Genomic DNA, 12,343 nt, shown 5'->3' with positions numbered 1-12,343 from the left:
CTTGGAGAGAATCTCTGGGAAAACTGGAGGACACCACTGGACACTGGATGCCAACTCACCAAACGTTAATTCATCTACCAGACCTGGGAGCTTGGAGAAGATCTTGCAACTTCACTAGCAACCTCAGTCTTCCTGAGCATATGAAAGGGAGACATAGTTCTGCAGTGTGACAAAAAATGGGGTGTGGTCCCTTGATTGAGCTGGGGGGAAGTTTGGTCCCTTGCTGAGGACTGTCTCCTCAACAGGCACAACAGTAACAGAGGTAAGCAAGAACCTGGACAAAATTCTCCACTTTGACATGGAGAAATGTTACTATAATAAATTCTAAAATAATGTCACTATACCAAATTCCCCCAGCAATTCTCCTTGAGTGTGGATGAGGGATTAACCAGTGTAGAAGAGTTTCTTCAGCTCAGTTTTGTGCACTTTTAGTGCTCTTTTTGTGTACTTCTGTTTTCTCATGCTATTGAAGGAAGTAATACTGTTTAGCACAAAATGTTTCTGGGAAACAAACTTCTATGGTGTAAAACTCTTAGCACATCAGCAGGTATCAAAAGTTGGAAGGCAAGGTTTGCCCCAAAGCAACAGGAAAAACCTAACAAATTAGTTCAGGCTGCTGAATTGTCTTTCACCAGGCTTGTCTCTTGTGGCTGCTGCTTCCTTCTTTCTTTCTAGGCACAATTAGATGCTCTCCTTTGCAGTGTTGAAAGCCCCACCTGAAACAGCAGCTGCAAGTGAGGCTCCAGAGACAGCAAGTGCAGGTGGAGTGGCCAATTTACTGACTGGGGACTGGGGTGCCAGCAGGGAGCCAGGGCCCTTAAGCAGCTGTGGGCACCTGGGTGAGTATCAAATACAAACCTTCCTGCAGGGGAGTTTTAGATGGAGGTGGCTGAAGAGTTAGGGAAGGAACACAGTACACAGTATATAATAATGTCACAGTGTATATAATTTTGTTTAGCATAGGCTGATCAGGATGATGTTTGTTTTTAAACAGCTCTTCAGAATGATTCCAGCTCTGGGGTGGAAAAGATTGGGAAGAAGAAGAGGCTGGGCAAAATAAAAGGATAAGAGTGTGGTGGGGATTAGAATTAATACGCTGTTCACAGTTTCCTCTTGTGCTGTATGAAGTCCCCTTTAGGTACAGACTGGGATGAAGAAGAGGAGCCTTAGTCTTTTTTTAAAAAAGTCATTTTTTTCTCTCATTTAAAAAAATATTTATTCTGTGTGCAATATGGATATCTTTTTTAGTTTGTGATTCAAAGACCCACATTTGAAAATCAGGTTCCTGGTTTTCTGCATAGTGCCTCAAAACAGTCACAATAAAGTGTACGGCCTCAATAAAGTCACATGCTGAGTGAACAGCTGCCTAGAACTAATTTCCTAAGGGTACCTGAATTGTTCACTAGGGTATAACCTAATTGCAGTCATTTCACTAGAGAGATGCAAGCTGATGTATGGCAGCTGGAAGCCAGATTCCTGCTTTTGCCCACACCATGCCAAACAGACAACAAACAAAGATAAGGGACTTGAAAGCTCAGATGAATCCCAGGCAGGTTTGAAACTCGTTTATGGTTCCTGTAACTTCCTGTGCAATACAAAATGCAGGAGTCCAGCCAAAACAAAACCTATATTTCTGGCCCAGCACATGGGAAAATCTCCTGAATGGGATGTGAGAAGGTGCAGGGATGAGTGGTAGGGTTGCAGGTATGTGTCTATACAATATTTGTAATCCAGTGGAGACAGTTCCTCTCCTGCAAGTGGTGGATATGACTCAAGAGTGAATTAGGACTCTCCCATGCCAATACCACTGCTGCTGCAAGTGTTGCACATGCAGCTATGAGCTGGGAGTTTCTGATTTCTAGTGCTGGCACTGGCAGAAACTGAACACTTTTCTCTCCAAATATACCATACTTGCCAATACCACCCTTGTAGAGCTAAAACAGTCATACTTATGTTTTGAACAGGAACTGCTTAGAGAAAATGAGGCCCAGAGGCCCTGGGGGGAGGTAGGGAGTTTGGAGGGTGACTGCATAAGTGCCTGGAGCAAGGTGGGAGAACCATGGGTGGGCAGGCAGTGTACCTGCCTTTGGAGCTGTGCAACACCTACTTACACTAGTGTGTACTGGAGGCAGAGAGGGTTTGTGACCAAAACCTGCACTGAAATCTATTTTTGCCTTCAAATCAAACTTAAATTTTGTTTGAAACATATTAAGTTGTGGTGTTGACTGTCTAGTGTTTCCAATATGCTAGTAAAGCTGGTGAATTTTTCCTCATGTAGGGATATCTTTGAAAGAAAATTTGAAGAAAAATTTTTTGCTGAGATTTCCTCACAATTGCACTTTACACATGGTTTCTTTTGGATGATTCATCTTTTTTTCCATTCAGCATGTGAATCCATAGGAATTTATAGCTGTATACATTCAGCTCTAGCTCAATGGCTTAATCTCCATGGATTAGCTGTATCATGAATTACCTGTAAACAAAAATTATAAAACAGTGTTCAGGTAGTGCTGTGTGAGTTTACAGTTCAGGCAGCTCAAATTCAGATACCACTGCACTGCACAGTTAAGTGTGAAGTTAACACTTCATTTAAGACCTGCTGCCTCATGGGTATGAAACATAGGGCTGCTTGAATAAGTGCTGATGGATAAATTCTGCTGCAAAGCAGCTATTCCCACCCAGGCTGCCCTGGAACTTTGCTCAGGGCTAGAAAGGAGGCTGCAGAAATCTGTCCTTTCTCTCCTCTGCTTGATTTGGACTAGTGTCTTTTCAACAAATTTTATCTCTGTGTGTGTAATAAGTTATGCAATGTTCAAATAAATGCTCGGATTATGCCGAAAGCTGAGATTGTTAATGACAACAATAATGCAGCAGATGTGAGATAGAGCTGAGAATCCAGATCCAAGCACAGCTTTTTGAGGCAGAGTTGGCAAGGGTGGATATTTGATTAACACAGTTTGGTGTTGATGTGTGTGGAGAACCTTTATTGATACAAGTGTGCTGTTTCGCTACCAACTTTAAAAAATAGTTTTATGTTTTTTTCTTAATGAGATGAATACACTAGGCTGAGGGTGGAGCTGTGGTTGGATCTTGGGCTTGCTGCTATTTGTCATGCAGCATTCATCTGTAAATGTGCACTATTTTATGAAGGCATTTTTGCCCTAAAGGCAAATGCGTACGTGACTTTTCCCTGGCATGCAATTACAGGGTGGAGGATTAAGTTGTGCAGCCAGAAGAAGGAACTCGCTAGTCTATATGTTGTGTTTAGAACAGATTGATACCAGCTATCATTTTAAATCTTGGTAATGCAACAAAATCTTTTGTTCATGTCTCGTTGTAGGAATAACAAGTGTGTTCAACCACCTATAAACTCTGGCAGACAGAGTTTCTTCATCAAACACAAGCAATCAAATATTGAGTCAATATCTTCTACTATCTTGCCCATCCATCTTCCAAATTAAGAGTAACTTAAAATGTGTTTATTAAAAAGTAGTACTGGGTTCTTATCTAAATCGCATTCTTATCTTTGAATGCTTACACTTCATTTTCACACTTGGAACAACAGTTCTTTCTTAAACATACATGGTGATTTTGTCTCTGAGAACTGAGATTTGAAAAAGAAGAAATAATATATTTCCAAGTAAAAAAAAATCAAACAGCTGGCTTCTACCTTATAAATAGTCTAAATAGCTCTCAGGGATCTTCTCTCCTTACCACCTCTTCAGCCCAGTGCTTTGTGTCCAGATTCAGAGCAGTTACAACTCTTCATCCCTTCAGTGGTGTGGTCTCATGTCCCATATCCAAGAAAACCCATCCACCTGAACTTTTCCCATGTGCAGTCAAGATTTGCCTGGTGCTGACAAGAGGGTCTTAGTGATTGTATCTGAAGTGCAGACACCGTTTTCCATTGGGAAACAGAAAGTTTTAGTCCTCAGGTGGGGGAGAGACAAGGGGATGAGTTGAACAGGAGAGAAATGCGAGTATAGGTTTATGGTTCTTAGAGGGCAAATGCTAAGATTGAGCCAAAGGTAAAGGATTCAGGAAAGAACTGGCATGGAGCAGACTAGCAGAACAGGATTATAACTTTATTATTGCCTTTGACCCCTTGAGCCCATAATTAACACACATAGGGAGTTACACATGGCTTGCCGTGCCAACATGGCGCTGAACCTCACTTCCTGAGCTACTACATCATTCCAAAGCCCTTCTAACTTAAGAGGAATGCCTGGGTGGGAGATACCAGGAAGCCCTAGAGTCGTCCCTGGTCCTGTATAGGTGTTCCCAGAGCCAGAGGTGATTTCCCTGCTGGTCAGGGAAGGGCATTAGCAGGTATTAGCTCCACGGGTGTACTTGTTCTCATCCCATCTCTGAAATGATGTTTTGGATGCCTTGGGCCTGCTGCAGCTGGTGCAGGTGCTGTGGGGAAACCTGTAGGTTGTGGTGCTCTGTGCTGCATGTGTCCCAGCCATTAAGGCAGGAGGGAGACAGCTGCTCACAGCAGAGGCTGCTCTGGAGGGATGGTGGTCTCTCCTGCTGCTGCCTCATGGGAGGTACATACCAGGGCTGTGATGTTAGGCAGAAGCAGCTGCTTTGAAGTGCTCTAACACAGGGGTGACCCAGATTTGAGGCCATGGGAGTAGAAACCTTACTACCCGGGCACTACCATAGCTGAACCATCATCTGCCCCCTGGGCATGGTGCTGCATTGGCTGGGCACCAGCACAGACCCTGTCTCATGGTGTAGGACCACGTAGTGCAGGCAGCCCCTTGAAATGTAAGCGACACTGTTGTCACTCTGGAGGCAGGGAGGGTAAGGAAGGCCACCACTCAGGGCTGGAGCGGCAGGGAGAGGTGCCAGCAGAAGGGTAGCAGGTCTGCCCTGTCCTTGCTCCTGCTGTAGGCTTAAAAGAGACCTGTGGAGCTGAGGGGAGAGAGGATGACAGGGGCATCAGATGGGGTGAGGATGGGTGTTGTGTCCGATGTGGCCTCCTCGGTCTCGCTCTCCACATCCTCCAAGCTATTGGTGACAGAGGGGATGATCTGCACCACCTTCTCCTGGAAGTGCACTTGCTTGCGTGGGGCTGGTGAAGCTGGTATTTGGGCAGGAGCTGCTGGGGCTGGGTTCCTGTCTTTGCTGCCCTTCAGGATGCTCTTCATATGGCCGAGCAGTGAGAGGTGCTGTTCCTTCTGGGCCCCATGGAAGGTGTGGGTCTGCTCAGTGTCACCAGCAATGGTTGGGGCTGCCACAGTGGCTGAAGGGTCCTCATAGTGGCCTGTCTGGGCATGTGTCTCCTTGTGCTCTGGGCTCTTCCTTCTCTTGCTCAGCAAGAAGTAGGCCAGGGCGGTAAGCACGAGCATGGATCCTGGGGAGAAGGCCATGTTGGCTGAAAACTGGGACAAAGTGAAGAGCTCACCAAGCAATGCTTGGTCCAGCTACCTCAGTGGTCCCCTCAACCAATCTGCACCCTGCACATCCCCACCCTCTCTGGCCATCACAGGCCATGCTTCTCTTCCATCTGTGCTACCCCCGACCCCAACACAGGCTCCTCACCAGGGATAGTAACATGCCAGACAAGAATGGGATGCAGGAAGCAAGCCACCGACAGCAGTGTGTACCCCAGGAATTTCTGGAAGCTTCCTGGACATCTAGCTCGTTTCCAGCAGGACTGTTCTAAGGATTCAGATTCACATCTGGGGAGAGAAATAAAGGTTCTTGGGGGATTGGGCACCAAGCACATGGCAAGAAAATTTGGACTTTACTATTATCCATCTTAAAGTTCAGATTCTCACACTGTGCCATGTCAAGAAACCACTCAACTGGTCAGGCAAGATAAGGAAATCCTGAACACTCCCATGTAGGGAAGAGACCAGGGGCCACATCTGTCAGAAGGCATCATCTTCAACCATTTATCCTTGGTGCATTTGCCCACCTGGGAACTACTCAAGCACTTACTGACTGGAGCCAGGTGTTGCCTCTAAGCTTTCAGAGGTTTTGAGTTTGTGCTAGGAGACAACAGAAATGCTCAGCCTCTGAGAAGTTCAAAATGGTTTTCTACATTCTAACAAACTTCTGTGTTGTCCCTGGGAAGGAGCTGCAAATCACTGTGGGGTTCTGGTTCTTCCATCAACCACAGTCCATTGTAGGGTTTCATAGCATGTGTTAAGCAAGTGTTGCAAACCAAACTTTGTCATGCTGATGCTCAGCAAACTATGGCATAAGTCTGGGTTGAAAAACAGGTTTAACTGACTGTGGACATGGCCCCACTTACCTCCCCCCTGACTGTGTGCAATTGCCATGGTAGGAGGGGCAGGACTTTTGGTTTTGAACCTGCAGCTCAGCTAGGTCTGGTGTAGTAAGGGCTAAGTTGCCTTAGGGAGGTCCCACCAAGGTTGGAAAAAACTGGACAGGGTCTACTCACATGAAGCACATCTCCAGGACCAAACTGATAAAGAAGAAGCCTTCACAGACAGTAACTGCAACCCCTGAAAAACTGAAAGATGGAGCCGTCAGGACAGGGTTGGGCTTTAGTATGCTCTCTGGGTGGCAGAAGGGGCATAGAGGGACACAATGTACCATCCAGTTCACAACAGAGTCTGTGTGCTGAGGTCTGAACATGCTCAAAACAGCTGATTTGTGGAGGAGAACTCAAAGTCTTTCTGTTTCCAGGGATCAGCTTGAAGCTAGTATCACTTCTGGCCTGCCTGAGTCTTCAGTAGCAGGGGTGATGCTTACTTACTTGAAACCTAGACATGGAGATCTGAACTCTCCAAATCCTTGGGCACTGCACTCTGGTGCTGTTGCAGTCTAATCTGGTTCTACATATGTTTAAGGGGTCAAGCATATCACTCCCATCAGCTCTGATTCCAAGGGCAAAAATACTCACAGCAGATAGAAAGCCAGGCTTTTGAACTGTCCTCTCTGCAGAGTTTCTACGCCCACACCGATCAGCACTAGAAAGAGAAGGCAGAAAAGATTCTGACTGCAGGGTTGATTTCTGACTCTCCACTGCCCCATCAGCTCCCAGGATCAATGTCCCAGATTCCCCAGGGACTGGTGAGGCTGCTCCTCCCATGCCAACCAGCATGTTAGGACTTCCAGAATCAGTGATTCATGCTGACACACCAACCCAGGAAGGGCCGAGTTGAGTGCTGCTGGTGGCTTACAGACCAGAAACCCATCCCAGCTGCAGCCCTGTCACAGCAGCCTTGCCACTGCCTCAGCTGGGGAGAAGTGCTCTGGGGATTCCAGCTGGCCTTGGACAGCTGGGAGAGGAGAGCAGAGGTATCCCGTGTCCCTTCCACCCCCTGCCATGCTGCTCCAACATGGCAGCCACAGGAACTTCCTTCCCATTGCCCCATCCACATCTGTACCTTCCCAGTCTGGGCACCTCTCTGCCCAGGTCACTCCTGCACCTGTCAGCCTTTCTCCCCTGCCTGTCCTGCTTGCCCAGGCCTGCTGCATCAATACACCAGTGCAGAGCAACAGCAGGGCAGGAGAACTGCGCCAGATGCTTTCACAAGGGGCCGTAGTCATGGCATCAAGATGCTATGTTGGACTAGCAGAAAAACATAAAATAGGAGCAGGCAGATTACAAGGGGGGAATGAAAATGCCCTCAGTGCCCTGGCCTGCACAGCACGCTGGGGAGTCAGTTTAAGAGGGATTAAAAGCATTAGAGAAACTGAAATCTTCCCTGGACTGGCCAATAGCTTTAGGGAATAGAAAATTTCCAACAACATTCTTCAGTCCTACACAAGACTATTTACAAAATGGTACAAAAAGAAAGTGCCTTGTGCCAGCTGCAGCAAGCTGGTGGGTATCAGCTTGTCACAGTCCACAAGTGCCAATGGTGTGGGACTGAGTGGAGCCTAGGTTCCATGGCAAGGACATCATTCTAAGCAGTCACTTGCACCCTTGTCCGTACTTGAAGTCTCCACATCTCAGCAAGCAGCACCTGCCCATCCACTGATGTTCAGGAACTCACTGCTGGTTCTGCTCAATGCATGCTGGCCAAGGCTTGAGGTGTTGGTTGACTTCATCTATCTGAATTGTGGTTTGCCCCACATGGAGAAGGGTACTAGGCTCCCAAAGAGGAACGCAAACCAGTGTCTGTCAAGCTTCTAAGGCAAGTCAATGTCAAGGCTCTGTGCCTGAGCACACAGCTCTCCCATCCCAGTTGAGCAACACCCTGCTGGGGTGCTGTAGTCTTGCTTTTGTTCTCCTGTGTCACTTGCAGCTGCTGGCCCCTGTGAGATGGGGAGACACCCAGGGACCACATGCCACTCTCCTTCGTGGAGGTTGCCTCTCCAGCCCCCAGCAGAGGCAAAGGGAAATCAGTGCTATCAGAGGGCTGTCAAGCTGTGTGAGCTGTGTAATCAAAGAGTGACAGTGAATGGGTAACATGAGGCTGGTGACTGGTCACTAGCATGGTTCTGCAGGGCTTCATCCTTGGCCCAGTTCTCTTCAACATTCCAATGGTGACTTGGACACAGGACTGGAAAGAATTTTATGCAAGTTTGCAAATGACACAAAATTGGGAGGAGTGATTAACTCCCTCGAGGGCAGGCAGGCCCTGCAGAGAGACCTCGACAGGTTGGAGAGATGGGCCATCACCAACCACATGAAGTTTAACAAGGGTAAGTGCTGAATTCTGCACCTGGGACAGGACAAACCAGGTGGCAAGTACAGACTGGGGAATGAGTGGCTGGAGAGGAGCATGGTGGAGAGGGACCCAGGAGTCGCTATTGATGGCAAAATGAACATGAGCCAGCAGTGTGCCCTGGCAGCCAGGAAGGCCAACCGTGTCCTGGGGTGAATCAAGCACAGTGTCTCCATTCAGTCAAGTGAAGTGATTGTCCCACCCTACTCTGCACTGGTGTGGCCTTGCCTTGAGTAGTGAGTGCAGTTTTGGGCACCACAGTACAGAAAAGACATCATGCTGTTGGAGAGCATCCAAAGGAGAACGACAAGGATGGTGAAGAGTCTGGAAGGGATGAATTATGAGGAGTGGTTGAGGTCACTTGTATTGTTCAGTTTGGAGGAAAAGAAGGCTGAAGGGTGACCTCATTGCAGTCTATGACTTCCTCACAAGGGGGAGAGATGGGACTGGTATTTATTTCTTCTGTGACTGAAGACAGGACTTGGGGAAATGATAGGAAGATGAATCCTATCTATTATGTTAGATATCAGGAAAAGGTTTTTACACCCAGAGAGCAGTTGAGCAATGGAACAAGTTCCCCAGGGAGGTAGTTACAGACTGTGTTCAAGAAGCATTTGGATGACATGCTCAGAGGCATGGAGTGATTTGGGGGGTGCCCTAAACAGGGATAGGAGTTGGACTTTATGATACTGCTGGGTCCCTTCCAACTTGGCATATTTTATGATTCTATGATGTCCTTTGCCATCTCATGATTGAAAACACATCTTCATAATCTTCCCTACAAATGCAGAGTTCATTCATTCATTCATTCATTCATTCCCTGCAGATGAATGAAGAATCCAGTATCTCAGCTGTTACACTTGAGTCTCTGCTCTGGATGGTGAAGTTTCCTTATTTTGCACAGCTTCTGCTTTACACACATGTTTGGATGAAGAACCTGCAAAAGCAAAGTGCTGTTTCCATGGTGTTTGTTTGGATTAGTTGCTGCCCTGGTTTGGATCTTATCCAAGCCATGTGGCTAAAGGCACATGATTAGGAATTAAATGGTTGAAAGCATGAGAATTAAGAAATAAATAAGGAGTCTCTTCTAGAAGCAGAAATCACAAGGCCTAAAATCTCTGAGCTACAGTCGTGCCACAAACACTGCAGAGGGTTGCAGGGCTGTCTGGTCATTCTCCATGAGGCTTTGCCAGCAGCATGTCTGTCTGATTTCTCACATACAAGAAACCCTGTATCCATATCGCTGAAGACAGCAAGTACACCCCAAGATCTTGGAAGAAGGGGAATTTTATCTGATGTGGATAACTTTCTGTGTTTGCAAGCAGCTTATGGAGCTGGCTGGACCTTATCAAAATCAATAAGTGAGGATGATGTACTCTCCTCTCCCTTTAATTATTTTTTCTCATTTTTTTTTCAAAAAAATCGATGGGATTCTCTCATGCGTGGTTTCCATTTCATGTAAAAAAACCTCAACATATTATCAGGGACTAAAAACTGCATCGAGCTGTTTTCTTGCTCCAGTGAGACATAGAGGAATAAAACACAGGCACCTCCATTATTCACTGGCCTTTTGGGAAAGTCAGATGATACTGGGAATGCAACAGAACTATGGAAAATCAGAGAGATTGAAAGTGCAGTTGTCTACGCCCTGTGATGCTCAGCAGAGAGATGAATGTACTACTGTTTTGAAGAACTATATAAAGGGGTGCAGATTATGTGAAATTGTGAAAACAAGCAGGATATATAGAGAGATTATGTCCCGTTAAGACACTTCCAAGTTGTAAGCTACTTTTAATGTTACTGTTCTAGCTTTAGTTTTCCCATGACCACAAGCTCATGTTTTCTCCCAGGAAGGTCTCCATCAGTTTCCTTCAGGTTTTAAGGGATGATATGACCAGCATAGGGCTCATGTAAGCCCAAGGGAAGTGGGGATGGAGAAGGGAAGAGATTTGTATTTGCTGGTTGAAGCAATGTCCCAGCTCCTATCTGTGTTTGCAGTCTTATCATGATGTGCACTTATCTACTGGGAGTTTGTATAAACTCAGAGGCTCAAATCTCTCCCAGTTATCAGTCATTTAAAGCACATTCCAGAGCACAGCCTCCAGTGTCCCAGCTGGTCTTTGGGTGTCCTTGGGGACCTATACCCTCTTTGGTTGACCTGTATGTTTTCTACTTTGCTCATACCTTGAACAAAGTGTCTCTCATGGTTGTCTGCAGTTGATAAAGAAAACAAGGAGGTAGGGAGGCATGCTGCAACCTACTCTGCAGTGCCTAAATCTGCAGTTCCTCGAGGTCTGATGCAGGAACCACAGGCACCACTTCAATTTGCTTATCACCAGGAACCTCTGGTTCATACCTCCCGCCTCTAGGCAAATCAGGCTCTTTGACCTCTGCTTTATTTATGGGGAAACAGAAGCAGAGAGTGCTGCCTATCCTGTCTTCTAACAGCAAGTCAGCAGCAGAGTGAACCCCTCTGAGCCTTCTGTGTCAACTGTTCCCCCACGCCCATTCCAGAGATGCCTGATGTAAGAGGGTTATTTACAGCTCTTGAGTTTTTATGGGTAAGATACTGTGCCTGAGACATCTTGCTCAAAACACCTGCATTTCACCTTAAACCAAGAACTTGGAAGCATCACCAAATCCAGAAGATGCTGGTTCCAAGAGGTTCCTGGCAGCAGGTGGGAAGATGCAACTAGCCAGATGGATGAATTTATGATATTTATACTGCATCTATTTATACTGCAACCTGAACTGTTTCCTGAGCCTGCTCCCTGATGGGTTGCTAGAGAGGCAGAGCAACACCTTGGCAGTAGCTGTGTCACCATGGCTGCGACATCTCCATTCTGACTGGCACAGGACACCTCATTGTGCACACCACAGGCTTCTCCTACTTCATTTTCACATCCTACAGAAGAGTCTGGCAGTTTTATGCACCACCAGTATTTTTTTTTCAGTCTAATTCCCATCTGGCCTGTGCCCATGTCTGTTTTACAAGAATATAATCTAGTTTTCTTTTTCCTTTGTGTTTTAGCTTGCCCTCTGCCATACTGAGTGCTGGCTCTTTCTTTCTGATGTCTCACTGTGCCTCCCCCAGAATTTGGAAAGAGCCTGGCCAGGCACACAGCGCACTCCCTCCGTGGGTCCCAAAGCAGAAGTGATTAAGTTTCCTTGTCCCCTCTATAGGGAGACGAGTGCAGTGGCTGCATCTGGCCAAAGGCAGGGAGACAGCTCAGGGGTCCCAACACCCACTCGATGTCTTTTAGTACCAAAGTAAAAGAGAGAGCTCACTCTTACCTGCTGCAGTGGAGATGCCCAGCAATCGGCAGGTGTACTCCAGGACACTCCAAAACCCCTCGTGCCACATGGCAAAGAGACGATGATTCCAGTGCCAACCGGGTAGAAGCTCCTCTCCAGACTTCCCACTTCACAAGTAGCCCAGCAGCTCCCAGCTGCAGGCAGATCCTCCAGGGCCCAGCGACCTTCCCAAAGGGAAGGGCAGTGTGTGCAGGACTGGCCACCTCCACCCAGGGGAGGGTGGTCAGGGAGTGAGCTCTCAGCACAGGGAACAGATCAGCACTGCTTCTCACTGCTCCCACGGGGGCTGTGGAGATTTGGTCTTTCCCTGCTTGCTTGCTGCTTGCTCTTGTTGCTGGCCTGGCAGTGATTAATAATTGGTAAAGGAGGGG

General features: G+C 47.0%; 1 protein-coding gene across 3 annotated transcripts; it reads right to left on the bottom strand.

Moving 5' to 3' along the window:
- Positions 1–3,787: 3,787 nt before the first annotated feature.
- Positions 3,788–12,102, bottom strand: TMEM72 (transmembrane protein 72). 3 transcript variants are annotated; one of them, XM_008502028.2, is made up of 5 exons: positions 11,952–12,102; positions 6,884–6,950; positions 6,419–6,490; positions 5,551–5,690; positions 3,788–5,362 (listed from the first exon to the last, which is right to left on the bottom strand). In XM_008502028.2, the coding sequence occupies exons 1-5, from the start codon at positions 12,019–12,021 to the stop codon at positions 4,902–4,904; spliced, it is 810 nt and encodes a 269-aa protein (XP_008500250.1). In that variant the 5' UTR covers positions 12,022–12,102; the 3' UTR covers positions 3,788–4,901. The 3 variants fall into 3 exon arrangements, with proteins under 3 accessions (XP_008500250.1, XP_030308953.1, XP_030308952.1); XM_030453092.1 differs by lacking the exon at positions 11,952–12,102 and having other exon boundaries at positions 3,793–5,362; positions 6,419–6,482; positions 6,884–6,901; XM_030453093.1 differs by lacking the exons at positions 5,551–5,690; positions 6,884–6,950; positions 11,952–12,102 and having other exon boundaries at positions 3,792–5,362; positions 6,419–6,483.
- Positions 12,103–12,343: the final 241 nt, after the last annotated feature.

This window comes from Calypte anna, chromosome 6 (assembly GCF_003957555.1).
Source record: "Calypte anna isolate BGI_N300 chromosome 6, bCalAnn1_v1.p, whole genome shotgun sequence".
In the NCBI taxonomy this organism is placed as follows: domain Eukaryota; kingdom Metazoa; phylum Chordata; class Aves; order Apodiformes; family Trochilidae; genus Calypte; species Calypte anna.
This window is presented reverse-complemented; position numbering and strand designations above follow the sequence as displayed.

Coding starts and splice junctions, on each gene's coding strand:
- TMEM72 (XM_008502028.2), bottom strand. CDS start 12,021: ATGTGGCACGAGGGGTTTTGGAGTGTCCTGGAGTACACCTGCCGATTG. Junction 6,951..11,951: donor GGGCATCTCCACTGCAGCAG/GTAAGAGTGAGC, acceptor TTCTCTTTCTAG/TGCTGATCGGTGTGGGCGTA. Junction 5,363..5,550: donor CTGGCATGTTACTATCCCTG/GTGAGGAGCCTG, acceptor CCTTCTCCCCAG/GATCCATGCTCGTGCTTACC.